The sequence below is a fragment of the Crocodylus porosus genome, unplaced genomic scaffold, assembly GCF_001723895.1.
Source record: "Crocodylus porosus isolate Cpor-Errol unplaced genomic scaffold, CroPor_comp1, whole genome shotgun sequence".
Taxonomy (NCBI): Eukaryota; Metazoa; Chordata; order Crocodylia; family Crocodylidae; genus Crocodylus; species Crocodylus porosus.
The window spans coordinates 54,455,902-54,476,311 of NW_017728918.1; the positions used below are offsets into that span (position 1 = coordinate 54,455,902).

General features: G+C 37.3%; 1 protein-coding gene across 4 annotated transcripts in view; it reads left to right on the forward strand.

Moving 5' to 3' along the window:
* The window catches only part of ADGRB3 (adhesion G protein-coupled receptor B3), a 701,435-nt gene that overhangs the window by 572,715 nt on the left and 108,310 nt on the right, over positions 1–20,410 (forward strand). For all 4 annotated transcript variants that reach the window (XM_019537601.1, XM_019537603.1, XM_019537600.1 and 1 more), the window contains one exon: positions 1,843–1,945. In XM_019537601.1, the coding sequence (XP_019393146.1) occupies positions 1,843–1,945 (103 nt within the window). The remainder of the gene's footprint in view (positions 1–1,842; positions 1,946–20,410) is intronic.

Sequence of the window (20,410 nt, forward strand, 5' to 3'; positions counted from 1 at the left end):
GATTGAGCAAGCAGGAATGTACTTTAGTCAACAGACTTGCCCTGGGAGAAGGATAGACTATGATGGTAATCATTTTTTCCATCACTTATTGTTACATTTCTATGAGCATGGACATATCATCCTTGTGCATATTTTTATACTGCAGAAAATATCCGAAGTTTGGCTTGAATTGAAACATCACACAGAAAACATCAACAACTGTAGAACTGTGGTATTATTAGTTAGAAGTAGTGCTCTGTAAATAATGAATCTTTTGGTTTGGCCCCAATATGAAAAATCAGGGGGAAAATTCTATTTGGATCTAATAAAAAAATAAAAATTGGGTTTTTTCCCCTCATCCAAATGAAAAACTAGAAAGCATTCATTTTCATTTCAGGTACTGTTCACAAAACCAAAGCATTAGGAATGAAAGGCTAGACACTAGAATAAGGTGCATTTGCTAAGTTTACATAGATTTTGCCTGGCTCAAAACACACTTGTGGGTCTCTAAATTAATAAGCATTATAATTACCCACATTTTGAAGATACCCCTATGCTTTGCCCAAAGCTCCAATATTTGATGTTGGGATCCAGCTCACTAATAATGAGCTACAGATCGGTAGTGATGTGATTATATAGACAAATGTACTATTTTGTATTCATCTACAATGGCACATATCCCCCTTGCCATGATATCAGGTTTGGTCTGTACTCTTTTATGAAAAATGTCATGGCATCCTTAACTTAAATCAAGACAGGTGAGCAAAGAGCACTTCAAACAGATGTTCACTAGTGCCCTGAAATTCACTCATGAGCGTACACCTAAGTGCAGATCAGCTGAGCCATATTAAGAATTGTATTAGTAAATTGTACAGTTTTCAGAGAAATTGGCATTCACAACCCCCATTGATTAGAACAGGCAATATAGGTAACCAGCATTTCTGAAAAGCAGACCAATGATATGCTTAGGTTAAATATTTGTCATTGCTTTAGTATTCTTTAGCACATAACATATTATGTTTTAATATGAGAGCATTCATGATTTATAAGGAAGTAGCTGATGAAGAATTTATACTTTGTTATCCCATCAACCATTTTCATAATACACTTGTAAAATGAATAATATGACAGAAGTTGGCAATAGAGACTATGTAATGCTCACTACTATAATTTACTCTATATATACAAAAATCAGCTATTTTGGGTATTTGCTTATATGAACATGAAGGACTTACTGTATTTCTGCTTCTGCACACAAATTATGTTTTAAATGTAGCTTAACTTCAAGATTAATGTATGTGTTATAATTACCCTAATAAAGTAAGCGTTTAAGAATGCACTCCCATGGTATAATCTACTAAACTACATCTTAATTATACATTGTAGGCCAGATCCTTTACTCATGTAAATCAGCATAGCTCCACTAAAGTCAATTACTGCAATGGAGCTATACCGATTTATGCCAGCTGTGGGCCTCCCTTTCTCTGAATATTCCCATTAAGGAGCAGGCAAAATAAACTTACTATTGATCTGAATTTATGCAGTCACATTATTATCCATATGATGTCATATAAAGAATACCAAATGATCTTAATGGAAACACTAATACAATCTTGTTTATGATGTCTTGAGACACTGAGAAAATCAGAGGTTATGTAATGTAAAAATAGCCTTTCCAAATGCTATGTTTATATAGTATCAGTTTAATAGCAAATTTACCTTTGATATTCTGGCAACAGAGCTCTTCAGCTTAAAGTATTGCCAGAATTCCTATGAATTGCATTAAAGTTTTATAATTGATCTGCTATTTTTATTTTAAATGGCTTTAGAAATGTTTTATTCTGTATTTTTCTATTTTGACAGGTACATCAGATCTGAGAGATCAATAATTCTGATTAATTTTTGCCTATCTATTATCTCATCAAATATCCTTATACTGGTTGGACAAACCCAGACACAGAATAAGGTATGAACAATTGTATTGATTTGTGTTTGAATATCTATTTATTTATTTGTGTTTATTTTATTATATTTAGATACAAATCCATCCTAACAAGACTGGAAAATCTTTGTGGTAAAATAGTAACAGGCAAAAAAATTATTTAACGTATGTCCTAATATTTTTCTTGCTTCCAAAAATCCCTTTTGGTACTATTCCTTCTGGATAAGCTGTGTTCTCTGTGGTAGACTTGTGTTTTATAACTAAATTTCAAAGCCTAAAAGTTCAAAGACATGAAACTTCAAAAGCACAAATTCTGGCTCATTATCATAGTTGTAATAGGATTGTGCTACAATGTTTTTTGTCTTTTTATTAACAACCTGACACTCCAAAGACAAGTTTAAATTGTTCAGAAGTTAAAAGTACTACTCTTGAAAATGCGCGCACTCACAAAATAATGTTATAGCAAGGCTGAAAGGGCACAATACAGATACATAATCATTCAAACTTGCTTGCAAACGGTTATAGATCAGTAATATACCTTATTTACTGTTGAACTGATGGTAATCACAGCAAACCTTGTTTCAGCCTGTTAGTGGACACGATCAGTATTTGTCCTTTTCTCTGAAGCAGGCCACCGTTACCAGTTGAAGTCCTTTCTATATTTTGGGTGATCACAAATTTCCAAGTGAAACCAGATAATTTTTCTGAGAAAAACAAAACAGTTGTTTTAAAATGTAATAAAACTACTCAAAAGGTTGAGAAAACATAATGTAATTATTGTGTGGGATTGTAATAGAATACTGTTAAATTTTTCATTGAACAGGAGTTGTCTTTAAGAAATAATACCTCTTGTTCTTATAAAAGCAATACAGTTTGCTGAGCATGCAATAAATATATCATTCAACTATCAAATCACAATATATTTTTGACAAAAAACCTAAAGTTCAGGCATAATTTCCTTTAATCCGGCAGTTCCCAATCTGTGGTACACGTATCACCAGTGGTACGCAGGCAACCTGTCAGTGGTATGCATTAACAGATTTATTATAACTACTTTATATGATAAAAATACACTGGTGGTACTCAAGGTTGAACTGAAAAATTTGCTGGCGGTACTTAAGGTTGTATCATTTTAAATTGGTGGTGCACAATCTGTTAGAGTTTGGGAACCACTGCTTTAGTCCGTTCCTCCAAATTATTTATTCTTTTAATCTAATACTTAAGAAATTAGCTATATAACTCAATTGCTCCAATTCAATTAGGGCAAAATGGTAATACTTTGAAAAATATACCTCAAATATATACATATAAATTACCTTAATATATTATTATGAATTATTGTATAATTATCTGTTGTGGGTTTGCAGAAAGAAGCAATGCAACTATCATTGACTTTAACAGAAACTGTCCAGCTGCAGTTTTAAAAAGAATATATTCAAAATTGTTCAAGTGACTAAGGAGCCTAAGTCATGTTTGAAATGTGTTTCACTTGGAAATGTGTCACGCTTTCTAATCCAACTCATTTGAAAACCTTCACTCTACTAAATGACTCTTCAATCTTCCCATTTCTGTTTTTCAGTCTCCAAAGATACTTGGATATTTTCTCAAATTCTTTTTGAAAATAGGAAAACCTATGAAATGGAATCTTCCGAGGGAATCAATGATGTAGTGATGTAGGCCTAACAAAATTTACATTTTAAATGCTGTGATCTTAAAAAAAAACTCAAATCAACAGAAGCACATTCTTCTCTGTACATTTCTACTCTCTGCAATCCATAATTGCCCTTGATACATCTACAGAATTGATAATAACAAGGGAGAATATTAGATGGATCAAGGGCCGAGCATGGTTCTTTCTTTAAAGCCATATTTCCTTTGTCACTTAACAAAATGGGTTTTAACCACCATGTCCATTTCCAAGCTCCAGAAAAGCAAGCTGTGAATATGTCTAGTATATGAAATTACTGTGAATTTAGCATATATTTGAGTCCATTTTTGAATGACTATGCCCTTAAGAATGTGGCTTGCTAGAACTTGGATTTGAATGAGTTATTTGTTCTTTATTTTCTATGTTAATGTATGGAGAAAAATATATTTTGATTTTTAGACCCCAGGTTTAGATTTCCACAACAGCTAGATGGGAAATATCAGTTTGACTTACAAAAAGAACTATATCTTTCCCATGTTGAAGAGGAAAGCCTTTTTGAAATTAATCTTTTATTTGAGTTGATATTGATGTTATTCCCTAAAAATTTGTGGAGTGGATTATAGATTTGGGTGGCAAATCCTAAAGTTCTTACCCAGGAGAAGAATTTATTTCAAGACTGAAAAATTGTTTCTTGGTGAACAGTCATGCTTTGGTATTTAAAAAGTAATTGGAAATATTAAAAAATGAAAGCACAAGAAGAATTTTTTCCATGTATTATAGAGATGGACTTCATTTGTTAGATTTGACTTCTGTTGTGTTCCATTTTCATTCTTGTAGGACCACTGTCACCAAGGTATCTGGGCATTTAATCAGTATCTGTATGCTCATTATGACTTCCACAAAGTTTGAGAATGTTTACCACATTTGATGTTTTGATTCAAACTGCTATACAGGCCAACATGTGATTTTCATAATTGGATATAGACCAGAAACAGGGTTCTGAATTTCTCTGTTTATGCATGTGCTTTATGGAGAATAAGAGGTTTTGGCCTGATGAGAACTCAGTTCTAATTGTAAATTGGAGTAGTATGTAAACTTAAGCAAAACAAAGATGTGTCCGCTACCGAAAGAATATCTCTTCTTGATCTACAGTTTGTATATTACTCTCTTTGCTTTATCTAATTCACAAACCAGTTTTGATTTCTTTACGAACTTCGAGAAATCCCTGCTCCTGTAAGAAAGGTTCTGTGCATTCTGTGGCAATGTATGAATAAATTTGGCTCTTCTGCACTGCCAAAGTGAAGGTTATTAATTCATTTTTATTTTTTGTTTGTTAAATATATCACAAGTATTCTGCAAGTTAGCTCTAGCAACCGTATCTTAAGGATGATTGTATCTTTTGTGGTTTTATATAACTTTCATATGTTCATGAAAAATTAATGAGGACTAAGTGAGTTTGAAATGCTGTACTTTCTCTATTTAAAGTAGATACTGTCTTTTTTAGTAAAAAAAAAAGGTCATGATATTTCCTTCCAGCAGAAATGGACACACTGTGTACAGATAAGGTTCTGCAGAAGTAGCTTAAAGTCTTGAAAGCTGGTAGAGCTTTTAAATTTCAAATACTTGAGGTTTAAGGCAGAATTTCCTCCTTCTCAGTATGTGAACTAGTTTTTTTTTACTTGAGGTTTCAGACAATAGACCTGAGGTCTAGGCCATAGAGCCTTTTAACTTGTTTTAAGATATTTGGTGCAAGCAAAGGATGGAACCTATTGGAAGAGCTAGACTGGAATAGCTTTTGTCAGCAGAAAGTCATGTTCTTTTATTCCTTCATAGCTGCACAGGTTATGCACTTTATTGAAAGACAGAAATGAAAAGTGGCTTGCTTTCTTCAATGTGTTTCCAACAAAATTTCCAAATAGAGAAAAATCTTGTTGAAATTCTCTTAAAGCATAAATCAACTTTTGATACGTTGTTCTATTAAGCCCATGTTTAGGTTGTTGGAAGCTGTGGTTCCCCACCTGCTTTGAAGTTGATTAAAATTTCCCTGATGATTCTTTGTGAATATAATCAGAAAGGCTGGATTAATGTGTAGGAAAAAAAAGCGCATGCCTAGGGCCCTGCGCTGCAGGGGGTTCCAGTCCTCCCCCTTATGGCAGCAGCACGAATGACCCCATTCACCTCCCTTCCCTTCCCATCCCCTCCACCAGCCTCACCACTGTGGTGGATGCTTCCTGGTGGTGGCTCCTAGCCCTGCTCCCTGCAGGGTCTTGACCAGCCTGGGGCCTATGAGTTTGTTTACCTAGGGACCACTAAAGGGTTAATTTGGCTCTGATAATCAGTGTTGCAGATGGAGTAAGATAGACAGCATGTTGATTTATTCTTAATACTTGGATACTTTTTTCTGCAAAGTAGTGTTTTTCCTAGTTAAAACTATTGTTTAAAATAGTAACTGCATTATTTTACTTTAACTTGGGAATGTCTGTAATAGGATTAGAATTCAGAAGATCAACACAATCCTGTGTTTTCACTTTGTAGAGACTGCCATGTTTATTTTAGGAAGTATAAGTGATTTGAGGGTCTGAGTGTATCATGTAAATAGTTTCACATTATCCATTTGTTGTTACTTCCTATGCAATTGAGAAAGATGGGTGATTGCTTCTGTACATGGATAACGTTACTTAAAGCTAAAAATCTCAATTATGCTCCAGCCTTAATTTAACAAGTGAGATTCTTTTCTCTCCAATAAGTTATTGGGCCTTAGTATTGGGCCTTTTTTCTTTCAGTATATGCACATTTGAAAATGATCATATCAGAAACACTATCACTGTTTCATTAACAGTTGTTTGTAAATAACAACACATTAGCCATTTGAGGTAAATAAATACTGTTTGCATATTTTCCTTGTGAAGAAAACAGGCCTAAATAAAGTTTAAAATAAACAGCAAGATACATCCTACAGATGGGGGGAAGTTAATTCTTTTCTGTATTATCTGTTTCTGATTTTGTTAGCACATAGAGCTTGTGTGGGGGTTCTTGAGAAATAGGTGTCTTCAGGAGTGTATGTTCTTCCCTTCGTTCACACTTGCAGATTCTGTTAACTGTTTTAAGGGTTATGTGTGCCTATCAGGGAAAGAGACTCTCTCTCAGGGGCAGTATGTTTAATATTCTGTGTCACCCTTGTCTAATTGTAACACATATTTGTTATGCTTCCCGTTATACCATTTTAGTGATAATCCCTTCTTTGCATTCATGGTTTTTAATTCAGCCATAAGAGCTGTTCCTTATTAAAAGTTGGAGCACATTGGGGGTGGAGAAACAAGGTGGCAAATTTGAATAAAATCTCTTTGACTACCTAAAATACAAAGAAACCTAATCAGCAGTTCCTATAAACTGCTTATGAGGAATAAGGATAGCTTAATAATCAAGCAAAACACCCCTTACATTTTGCAGGTTATTAATCTGTAATTTGCATTAGATGTTTCTGAGCAAATGGTCAAAGTAATCCTATAAAATTGCTTCTTTTTAGAAAATGAACGTTCCCATCCACCTGATAAAGACCGTCCTACATTTGAAAGCTTATCTAACTCTATCCCAATAAAATATATCACCCTAAGAAATCCTTACCCCTCCCATCCACTCTGGCACCTGGACAAGCAAAGAAAATGAAGGGAAAAGCCACCAGAGCTATGGGTTCCAGTATGGGATGTCCCTACCGTACTCTCTAAAGAAGCTCCTTGGGTAATTAAGGTTGCACAAGGTTTAGATTAGCATTGGAAGCAGACTCCCCAAGGATTCTGCCCATAGCCATGTAAAAGGCAGGGATTTCTTAGGGTAATATCTTTTTATTAGACCAACTATGTAGTTAAGATAAAGATAGAGAAGCTTTCAAATGTAAGACATTCTTCATCAGGTCTCTCATCACAGTAACTCAGGCACAGCATAGTGAAAAACAGCACAGGGGAGCACAGTCTGAGAGAAATTCTCAGGAGTAGCAAATACACAGTGTGTGCATTGGGGACACAGTGGGTGTGTTTCCACATGCATCAAGCCAGCTTAAATTTGCTGCACAATAAATTACTGTGCAGTAAATGGGATTAGGCCAGCATCTACATGTGCATTAAAGCATATTAACTCTGTGTGTGGAAAGTCAGTCCACACAGGCAGTGTTACTGCACAGTAAGGCATCTACATGTGTGTTATTGAACAGTAACTGATTTTTGCACGTGTGTTATTGCGCAGTAACAGTATTGTGCATGATGCAGGTCTCAAATTTATGCTCAAGTCAGTGTAAGTAACCATATTTACTGCTTAGTATGGGCATACATGTGTAGATGTATGCAGTAAATGCACATGTGTAGATGTGCCCTTATGACAGAATCATTAATTGTGATGAAAAGTACATAGGAGACAGTGACCACGGGTGCAAATTGTGCCAGGTCAGCCTAACCCCTGCCTGCCTGCTGCCTAACCACACAGCTCTGCACTTTCAGCATTCTCATGCCCCAGCCAGCCCCTCTACCACCCAGAATGGCCACCCAGAGCCCAGGGCTGACTGCCTGAGCCTGCTGCTAACCTGTGCCTGCTCTGCCCAGTTCAAAGTGCTGTTGTCCCAGGGGCATGTGTAGATACTGCACTCAGGAGCAGGGTACTCCTGCTTGTGCAGCTCCGGAGTTTATCCCTTCTCATGAATTGCATGTGTAGATGCACCCGCTTAAGCAGAAGAAAAGAAGGTGGTTACTGGGAGGAGGGTCATTTGCACCTTTCCTGTGTGGAAAGAATTTAGCAGTTGCATAAAATATAATGTGCCATGAGCCTGATACCATGTGGTATTCATGCTCTTCTAGCAGAGTTAATTGACCCATATCTGCCACCTCTTTATGACAGTGCCACATATGGTGGAGTTAGGAGAGCCAATTTCAGCACATCTAAAAAAACCTCAGGGGAGATCTCACAAGCAGCTGGGACATACAGAATAACTGTTCAAACAGCATTATGGTTGTGTTAGAAAACAATGTAGTAGTAGGTAATTTACAATTGAGGAAGTAACATTCCATAACTCACATCTAAAATTGGTGTCATTTAAGCTGTGTCTCCCATCTGCACAGCCGAAGATCTGGCCACAAATATCTTCCTGTTCTTGTCAACACCATGATGCTATTTTAACTCCTTCCCTGCTGATTCTTACTATTGCTTCTTTGTGGAAGCAGAATATGGTGGGCTTCTTTGAAGGACAGATACAACTTGTCATTAAACCAAGTGAGATCCTTTAAGAAAGGACAACCAGGTACAATGAGCAGTAGGTAGTGTGCATTTACCACATGTGACTGAATTCTGCTCGTTCGGGAGCTGCAAACCAGTTAACTACTATGGGGTCCTTGGCAATGAATAAAAAAGTAAGTCTCTTTAAAAATACTGCTTTACATCAAACTCTGACTAAACCTGTTAATTCAGGAGAACTCACTCTCTAATCTTTGATTCCCAGAAGAGTCTTTGGAGAACAGATCCTTTTTACCCAAGATCAGTAAACATGTTAATGTTAACCAGTTTCAGAGGACACTGTAACATTGTTTTTGAGAACACTTGTCAGTCTTTTACTCTAAATGTGTCAATTTTACCAGTCAGTTTGGGATTTCTTAAACAAATTACTTTTTTCACTTTAATCATGTTACAGGGAAAAAACATAATGAAATTAAGAAAAAGTAAGGATTATCTACAATGCTCAGTCTCCTGTTATGAACTTTGGCTAGGTGTTCTGAAAAGCTGAATCAAAAAGGGAAATGCCCTTATTTCAGGCATCCTAAAATGTTATCATCATTTACCCCTGAAGAATACAGGGTCACATCTTCCATAACAGTTGGACATTACTTTTTGCTGTTCCTGAAATTGGAGTTTCTCCCTCTCTGTTCTTCAATTGCTTCCTTTTCTCTGGAAGTCATCCCCACAACCCTGAAGAGAAATAGCTCATCCCCACACAAACACCTGTTTGTGTCATTTTAGGCAATCTGTTGATGATTCAAATAGCTATATCTGGTTTCACACCTTCCTTCCTTCCATTCCTTTTGGGCTTGTTTACTGGATTCCAGTTTAAGTAGCAGAGTAATCAGTGGGCTATGAATCAGCTTAGAACCATTTAAATGATCTTTGATTCACATAATGTGGAGGAAGAACCTTTTGCCAAAGTAGAAGTGGTAGAGCAGGATTTTTAAGTGCACATAATACTGATGATTATAATGACTGTAATAACAGCAGCAACAACAGCAGCACCAGCACCACCAACAACAACAATCCAAATTTGGGGTGATTTATGTAGCGCTGGGTAAGGTAAATTTTTGTTTGTTAACCCTTCAATTCAAGGAACAGGATTACCACACTTCCATATATTCAGATAGAGATATATACACTTGTAACACAAACCAAAATAAGTATAAAAGCACAAGTCTTTTTAAATGGATGCTTAGTAAAATAATACATTAAACATAATCATATGGGCCATATTTAATGGTAAACTGATCTCATAATAATAAATCATCTAAATCAATATACCTCCTGTGTACCAAACCAAAACACATATAAAAAATATGGAGTCCTTTTCAGCCAAACATGATATAGATGCAAAAGAATGTAAATTTAGTGCAATTAGCTTACAGTACAACATTCCTTCTGCACTTCTCTACAGCTCCCTGTTGTGTCTATATGTATTCAGGAACATATGGTAAATTCAACCTTGATGAAACACTGTCAAGTTCATTTTTACAGTTTTAAATTTCTGTTTTTATACCTTTCTATCTCAGTAACAATTTCCTTAGGCCCTTTATCTTGTAGTTTCAAGTGAGCGTACTATACGGGAAATGACTCCTGGAGTGTACTGATTACAAATTTGGAAATCATAGTTCTTTCCTTAGCTGTTTTGTACTTCATTGCCTGACAGATCCAGGGTTGGGACTTGCCATCCCTAGATAAATTAATAATCCTTAACCATGCACATTGTTCTACTTATGTGAGCCATGTATATCTTTGTCAAGCCTGGGCCCAGAGATAGAGATCATAAGCTAATATAACAATGGATTTTGTTTTGTTGTTGTTATTAGCTATCACTTCTGTATATCCAGTTCTGGAAATAGAGCTTACTAGTGAGTAAGTAATCCTTTATGCCTGAATTTCTGTTTTCTGTAGCATCTCAACATAGAAAACCATATATATAAGAATTGCCATACTAAATCAAATTTGTCCAGTGTATGGCTTCTGACAGTAGTCAGCGCAGCTGCTTCACAGAAAGGCACAGGAAGATCAGCAGTGAGCAGTCATGAGATAAACTGCCCTTGTGTTGCACAGGTAGTGGGTTTTCTGTTTGTTTGTTTTACATAGGTTAATTTTGATTGACTGAAGTCAAATGTAATATTAGAATGTGAAGGAAATTACCCACCAAATGATAACAGTTCTCATGTGGATAAATTTAGGATCTAAATTTCATGACAGTGGCTATGTTTTATTGTTTTCCACTTTTGATGGGTTTGTCAGAATCTACACAAAGTAGGCTTTTGTGGGCAAATAATTATAGATAGTTGTGCAACTGAATAGAAAATTGTCCTAGAAATAATTGTGAAAGGAAAAATCTTAAAGTAAAGTTAAGTAACATAGAATTTGACTATAATCATGCCCTTTCTTAATGAATGTAACCATGAGACTTCCCTGTGGGAAAACTTACACTTTTGTAATAAAAAGGCCTCAAGCTGTTAAAACTGATAGAATTCTTGTAATGTTAGAACGTTCAGCATGAACTAGACATGTGGGTTTTGAAAGCAGGATGGAAAAAACATTTTAATATCTTTTTCTTCTGAAGAAAACTGAACTGTATCTGGCAAAAGGAGTCCAGCAGTTGGAAGGAAGTATGAGTAAGGTTGGCACAATATGTTGTACTGCAAATGATTACATATCTGCCTATAATTAGTAGAACTGCATATAATTTATGGTGCGTAATTCTTTTTTGTAAAAGTCACAATCTCATACTATATTCATTAAATAATTTCCCCAAGCCAGGGCATCTAAGTGGATTTATTATTCCTTAAATACCATTTAAAATTAGGCAAGGACTTAGAGTAAGAATTGTATCCTTAACAAGCTTAGCTGAGCTATACAGGACAACAAAGCCCAACATGTCAGAACCTACTGCTATTGAAACTTGGGTTTTAAAAAGATGGGATTAATATTAAATCTGTTGTTATTTGCATTGAGATTTTACACTTTTTATATTTAAGAAGACTCTCAAGTCTCTGCCATTTACCGCATATCCTCTTATGTCATGTCATTCAGAATTCAGGCATAAGTGTTACCAATTTAATTATAAAACCTTGTTATAAAACCTTCATTGTCAGACTGCTTATCTTTTAAAGTAAATACAGAATAGTAATAATGTGGCACTGAACTGAGGCTTTCCAATTGTATGATACAGGAATAAAAATGGTTTTACTGTGAATCACAAACTAGTATCCATGTCAGGCCTGCATTAGTGTCATACAAGAACTGTCATGAGATTTGCTTGTTCTCTTATATATATTCATACGCCCTGCCCATATAACCCTCAGAGTGACCAATCCACAAAACCTCAAAAATTGAGCAAAAATTGTCTTTTTCCATTACACCATAAGCACCCTGATGCTTCCTTACTTTTATCATCAAGGCCTGCAATCCAAGCATAGCCCTAATGTTTTATATACCATTCAAAATATATCCTAGCCAGATTTTTAAACCCTAAAAAGAATACTGACTCAGCTTCCACAAATATCTAAACAATGTGTCTTTCTTAATTAAATAATAGGCACTTAAGAATTTTATAGGTTTATGCGAACAAAACACTCCTTTTTAAGGCTAGGAAGTCTTCCTTCCCTTAAAAACAGGAAGCTTTAAAGCTCCTGTGTATCTGTAATACACAGAAGTTATTAACTCATTTATTTCCAGGTAGCAGAGACAATCCAAGCAGGGTGCGGGGCCCAGGGCAAATCAGCCTGTGTGGGGCCCCTCACCCAGATGCAAGGTAGCTGGTGGCAGATTTGGTGGTGGCAGGGGGCCAAGCAGCTGAATGCAAAGCCAGCGGCAGCATGGAGTCACTGAGGCCACTCCACCCAGCTCTGCAGGGCCCCCCAAAGCACAGGGCCTGGGGTGGTCACCCTGATTCCTCCCTCTCTCTCCCCCCACCCCCCGGGGTGGCCCTGCCAGGTGGATATCTTTTGGAACAGGCTCATTATTTTAAAATAAGTGAAATTAACAGGATGTGAATCTTATGTCCGAAAAATTCTATAGTTCTGCTGTCAGATTTATATTGGCTACCCTCCTAGATTATGTAACATCAGTTATAGGTAACCTGGGTACACAGGCTAGGGACAGACATTCAAAAAGACTGGGCCTGAATTGATTCAGCCTTTGCAGGTTAGGCTAAATAATTTTTTAACTGCACAGACTTCCCAAACATGCAGACACATGCCTGCAGTGGCTCAGGCTAGAAGTTGGGGGTCACCAGAGCAGCCCTCCCTTATTTTGCATAGGGCTGAGCTGAGAGGGGTGTGGCCAGGCCCCAACAGGATTAGGGAGGGGTGTCCCCCCACCCTTGATAACAGAGCATTTACCAGCTCTATTATCAGCATGTATCACCCCATGAGAAAACGTACAGCCTCTCTCATTAGTTCAAGCTCCTCTTAAACATAGAAGGAATGGAGGGACATAGCTCCAAAAAGGCCTAAGCCAATACAGCTGTCTGCCACAGCATGGACCATAGACAGCATGTAGAATGGTAGCTAATGCTGAGGTGTCTGTGTAAGGCAGAGGGCACAAGTGGTGGAGGGAGGGGTCCCTGCTTAGCAGGGAGTGGTGAGGGGAGAGGGAGAACAGGAAGAAGCCAGGCAGATGCTGCTGTGCCTGCAGGTCTCTGCCAAAGCTGCAGCCAGACAGCAGAGGGGAGGGGCCAGGCCTGCTGTGGAGCAGAGAGTGCCACCCAACCCAAAGAGCATGCTGGGATGCTGGGGGAGTCAGGTTTATCTTAAACCAGCAAGGTGTCTGGGACAGGCAGTGCATAAACCAGTTTGAGCCAAATTAGTTATATCTGATACTGCATTCGACCAGGTTTATCTCAAACCAATTTCAGCCATTTTCAACCCATTTTATATGCACTGAATGTTTGTTCTGTTACAGGTTTAAACCAGTTTCTGATCACTTAAACCTATTTATGTGTAATGTCTGTCCCTAGCCATAGTGGTTAGGGAAGTCATTTCTTGGATACTTTGTTTTAGAGAGTGACAAAATATTTTTTAAGAACATGTAGAGGGCTGGATGACTAATTTTTTAAACTTGTTTTAAGTAAGTGTTTGTGTGGTAAGGTGAGAATAGCTGAAGAAGTATCTTGGGGCAGGGTTTGCCATTAACTACCTGCTTAGAGCATTTATCCCCAGGAGGCATCTATCCATGACCTAGCTGGCCTGTCCATGCTGTGTAGTTTTCATCCAAAGCCATGAGGGTTTTGCTGAGTCTCATCTACTATTGCTTCTAGTCCTTATCATGTTTTTAAAGGCTCCATTGCACTTCAGCTAATAGAAGGTAGGGATCAGAAGCCTGCCAGTGAGTTCTGAAAGCTTAAATTTTACAGGAAACTCTAAGTGATGGTGAAGGTGAGGGAGAATGATTATAAACATACAGAACAATTAGGTCTTCAATGCACACTCTGTGTCTTCTTCATCTTTTTATGTATTTCACACTATAAAACTTTCCTGAGACAAGCTGTTTTTCTGTTCATGGTTAGGGATAGGATTTTGTTTCAGTCATGTCTGCTAAGATATACTAGTGGAAGTAGAATGTTGCACATTGTGAAATCCTGAACTAAAAAGCTGCCATTGCTGAAAGCTGCCAGTGAAGACTGACACAAATATCTGAATCCCTTACTGGGATCTGCACAGAAAGACTGCTTTGCCCCCACAGGGCCCCTTTGTTTTCAGTCTGCAGGTGCAGCAATCTTCTTTCACAGATCACAAGCCCTTTACTGAGGGAATTCCTAAGGGAGCCTAGAGCACAGTGTGGCCAAGATTTCCTGAGATATTTTAGTTTATTATGTTGGCAAGGTTCAGCTGGATGCAGGTATGGTATTGAGGAATCTGCAAGATGAAGCATCTGTGATAAATATATAATTTCAAGCTGGACCTTTTAGCTGCCCAAATGCCTCTGAGAGCTTTGTAGGATTCATTATTAATTATTATTGTTGGTAAAAAAAAAAAAAAAAGCCCTTCATTAAAGCTCTGGGAGTATTTCCAACATAAATAAACTTTTAGTTTAATGCATTAATGTATATTATAGCTTCTTTAAAAATTCTTCCCTCTTGCCATAGACTCACCTCATTTCAAAGAAGCCCCCACATAGGAAAGCTTGTTTTGTGCTCTCAAGATCAATATATTTGAGCTTTATCAGCTCTCTTTTCAGAGCTGTCTTTGGGGGAAAGAAGTGGGGACACCTTCAACTACACTATTGCCCTACATCTGGTTCTGAGCACTTCAGTTCTGGGGACTGCTTATGTACTGATCTCTCCTAGATAATAGTACACACAGGTGGGGGCTGTCCCAAATGCTGGGACTTTGTTAGGCTTTAAAGAACAAAATAAATATCTTAAGAATTTAAATGCTGAAGAATTGTACAATAGTTAGAGAACTAAGAAAAAGTGTGATCCTCCTATCACTGAAGCCAAGGACAAAACTCCCATTGACTTTAAGCAGTGTAGGATCAGAGCCCAAACAGGATCCAGCTTTTACTTTAAGCCTCTGATTTGTCTCAGAACTAGCCTACACTGTGAACCCCAGTCTGAGCACAGTACAGTAGTGAAAGGAGAACACTACTAAACACTACTAAAGTCTAAATCAGAAAAGAAAGTAACACTTTCCTATCCAAATGCAAATACAGAATTGGAAGAATTGGCCAAAACAGCTACATGGAAATCCAGGAAACTCTCTGAGAGAAAGAGAAGATACCTGTATGATCAGAAAGCTATATCTGCATCAGGAGACACTGATGCATAGAAATGAAGCAGCAAGTTCAGTGTTCCGATGAAAATAAACCAGGCTATTTTGGAATTTTGTAAGAAACAGAAATGAAAGCAGACATATTTTAGTTCAAGCTCAGAAGAACTTAACATATTCATGGACAGTCTGGGGACATTCGCAGCCCAACTGTAAAGTAGGTAAGTTCTGACTGAGAATCTGACTTCAGCAACTTCCTTTGGGATCTGCAAGTTGAGAATAGGCAACTTACAGCACATTAGGTTATCAGCATAAAACCTTTGCTTGGGAACTGTGCTCCACTAAGGATATCCCTAAGGACTATACTTATTCAGTTTATAGCGTAGTTATGGGTAAACAGAGTGAAAAAGGTTTTAAATTTTCCTGGGGTCTCTTTTCACTCCATTTATCTCCAGTTTTATTTTCAATTCAGCCAAACAAAAAGCCAGGGGTTAATTACATGGTTAATAGCTTAAAATAACCAAAAGGATTTTATTTTCTTAAAAATGCTGCCAGTGAACAATGTAGTGAGTCATAATTTGTATGTAATAAAACCCCTAGACTTAGTCAATGATAATTGTGTTATTTAGAAACAATTTGAAGTCTCACAAACTGAAAACATTATAGTCGGTTTTGTTGTTTGGTTTTTTGTTTTGGGTTTTTTGGGGGGAGGTGCGGGTTTGCAAACCTCAAGCTGTTTTTCCATGTATGATTGCCTTCTATGTTGCTTTGAGCATTATGTATAGTGTTGAATTCTGTTTAATACTTGTGGTTATTTACCTTGCAAAGTAAGTAAGTCCAATTAGAACAGAGCTCAAAGCACTTTGGAAAGGGAATATTTATATATGCTAATGATTTCTAATTAAGGGGAAAATTTTCTAAAAACTGAAATAAAGTGCTACTAGCAATGGGGTTTATCCAGCTTAAATTATCTTGGGCCTTCCAGGCCAAAAAGTATATGAGAGATGCACAGCACACCACCCTGTTCAGGAGAAATGCTATCTTATTGACACAAATTTCTCTAACCCTTCTCAAACCCTAACTTCCTTCCCAAAGGGAAAATCATCACTGTGCTAGCAGGGCTGTAACATTATTGGTTTGGGAATGGTCAGTTTAGAGTGCTTCCCACTCATAGTAAATTTAGAGCTAGAATAGGTTTCTTTATCTCCCTTGACTGCAATGAGAGTGATCAAATGCTCAAAATCTGAACAGATTGAGGATGGATCATTCTTTTTTGTCTATCAGGCACACAGAAATGAAATGAGCACCTCTCTCTTGCACCTCCCTGATTGAAATTTAGGGACACAACCTGAAGTTCTGAATGCTGAAGCATTCCTTTGGGAGGCATATGAAGGAAAATCCTGTATTTTCCTTTCTGTTCCCTTCCCTTTATGCTGGACACAAGCATAATTGTTGGAGAGTTCCCTTACAGGACCTAGTGAAAAGAATGTTACCTCATTTTAAGTTAAATAAAAAAATAAATAGATAAGTAAGCCATGCATTTCTAGACTCAGTCACATAGTAGGCCCCTTGTAGTCCCATGTTCCTGAGAAAATATCCCATTAATTCCTCTTCCTTTTATTTCTTACTCTTTTTTTATATCTTCTATTCTTTCTTCAGTCAGTGCTTTTCTCTTCATCTCTTTTTTTCTTTGAATGTGTCTTCTTCTTTTGGTCTTCCTTTTTACATCTCTCCCTTCATTTTTCTTGGACTTTTTTACTTTAATGTCTTTCCTACTTCCCCTCCAGTATTTCCTCATTTTAAGTTCCATGTTTTTGCTCACTCTGTAATTCCTATCCGCCTTCTTTTTGTCCGCATTCTATCTCTCTTACCTCTCTGAACATATTACCTTTTTTTCACTTTGTCCATTTTTTCTTATCCTTTCTCTTTGTCTTGTCTCCAGCCCCCTGATCCAGCTTTCACTCTTCATGATGTTGGCCACCTATCCTGCTGCCTTTATCTTCAAGACTTCTATTGGCATGTACCCACTTTCACTTACCCACAGTGTCTCTCCTTTCCAGATAGATAAAAGCTAAATGAAGGACAGTGCTGCTGTCACAAGCCGTGATACGTTCTGGGCCCTCATATCTTCTGCCAGTAGGACATGCATTGTGTGCAAGCAGTTCACCAATGTTGAACTATCAGATGAGAGATATTTAACCATATAGGAGCACAAGAACACAGGACTTGAAGGGACCATCTGGGTCTGGTGATCACAACATCCATATAATAAATATCCTTTTTTTTCTCTATTTTTTAAAATAAGCTGTGCTTTAAAAGAAAATAGGAGTAACATTGCCTTCATGGAACTAATAAAGAATTGTTTTGCTTAGTGTTTTCTCAATATTTTAAACTCAAGCAAGCCCTCAGTAGGCTCAAGACACCCCTTAGAAAATAGCAGCTCTTAGTTGTCACTTGTTTTTTTAATACAGAAAAGTAATTACGCAGTTCTTCTTTTGCAAAGAATTCAGCAATATCACTACAGGTCAAAATGTTTTTGACACCATGGATTCCTATTTGCAATCTCTGGATTTATCTTGTGAGTCCCAGTCCTGTATTGTATTCATAAGTCTATCCATCCCCTAATGTGATTAGCCCATTTCTATATGTGGTTTTGTATTGCTTACTGGTTTATTTCTGCAAATTATTCATAATACTATAGCCAACAGGGCTATGAGTTAGTAATCTAAGAAAGTATATATTAGATGAAAGTATTGTGAAGTGGATAAATAACTGGTTGAATCATCATGCTCAATGAGTGGTCATCAATGGTTCAATGTTTAGTTGTAGGAGGTAGTGAGTTGGGTCCCTTAGGAGTATGTACTGGTTCTGATATCATTTAATATGTTCCTTAATGATTTGGAGGATAGGATTGAGTGCACACTTAGCAAATTTGCCAATGACACCAAGCTGTGTATAGTTGCAGGCACTGTGAAGGGTAAGATTAGGATTCAAAGTGACCTTGACAAACTGGAAAAATGGCCAGAAATCAATTGAATGAAATTCAATAGGGACAAGTGCAAAGTTCTGCACTTGGGACAGGACAATCACATGCTCAAATTCAGACTGGGAATGACAAGGCTGCATTTTTGCAGAAAAGGACCTTGAGGCTACAATGAACCATAAGTGAATTTAAGCTAATAGTGTGCTCTTGTTGCATAAAAGGCCAATAGGATACTGCACTGTATTAAAAGAAGTGTCACTTGCAGATCAAGAGAAGTGCTTTTTCTAGTCCATTTAGCATTGGTGAGGCCTAACCTAGAGTACTGTGTCCAGCTTTGGGCCCCTCAATAATTCAAGAAAGATGTGAAAAAATAGGAGTCAAGCAGAAAGCAACAAAAATTATTAAAGGCCTGGAAGATGTGAAGATGTTCTGAAAAAACTAGGGTTATTTAGTCTAGTGAAGAGAAGACTAAGGGGGAATTTGTTAATAGCTTTCAAATATCCCAAGACTAATTATATGGAGTATGGAGATATTCTGTGTGGCCACAGGGGACAAGACACAGCATTTGAGAGGGATTGTTTAGACAAGGAAGATCTGCCTTGAGCACGGGTTGGACTAGATGACCTTCTGAGGTCCCTTCCAAACCTATTCTATGATTACATCTCCTGTGCTTATCAAATCTTTTGACATTTGATGGTCTTTTAAACTAAAGTCAAGATATTTTGATTAATAAATCTTTTGCATTTTTAATCCATCTTGCCATTATGGAACTGTTACTTTTAACATTGTTTTAATTATACATGCTTCCAAAAAAACCCAAGAAAAATGCAGTCAAATAAATCACAGATTGTGGTGCACACCCACTTTTCAGGCTTTCACACATTGGCAGCTGTCAGAAATTGGGAACATCATTCCATGGTGATTAGAGATTGTCCTGGTCTGTCTTCTCCATGGAAATTATGCACATGTGCACTAGATTCTGCCTTCTACAATCCAGTATAATGATTGTGGGGAAAAAAAAGCAAAGACGCTGCCATGTGCTTTGCATAGCCACAGGCACCTGTGCCATGTCAGTATAGAATAGTTACAGATCTGAATGGTTACAATTTTGCACTCACCTTGAGCAGGTGGGAGTTACCATGCAAACTGCAAACCAGTGAGAATCAAGCCCTATGTGTGAGTCAGTGACTTTTCCTTCCACTGGGAATAGAGACAGACCATAAATCCATCTCCACTGCCTTATTAAACCTCTAGTTTATGGTTGCTTTCTGTCAGCACAATAGCACAAAATAGCCCCACTGGTAAACCTAGCCATTTTCATTTACATTTGCTGCTTATCAAAAAGGTGACACAATGCTCACTTTTCCTTTAGTTTATTTAATTCCTTCATTACTGCAATCCAGAATATGAGGTCAGGTGCTTCCAAAGTCTCATCTGTGACTACATTTCCGAAACAATGTGTAGGTTTTTAAATTGTTTGGTGCCCCTTGATTACAATAGGAATAACACTGCATAAGACCCATGCACTGTTGTGAAAGCAAGAGAGAGATTTCCAGCAAAGTATGGCAGTGTCAGGATGGAAGTGAGCCCAGGAACTCCCATGAATGTTAATGGACCACAGCTCATTCTGTGTAGGGGCCACTGTGGATGCATCCCTTACCACTAACTGCTCCAGATAGAATAAAACAACCCCATATTATTTCATGTTTTAGAGAATATTATGAAAGATTAATTGTGACAGCTGGAACATAAAAGCAGAGTTTGTGCTTATCATGGTATTAATCTGTTCATTTGAGAGATGCTCAGCTTTTGCATTACTGATAGCTGTCCTTACCCAAGATTTCTTTTTTTAAAACAGATTACATTTTTAT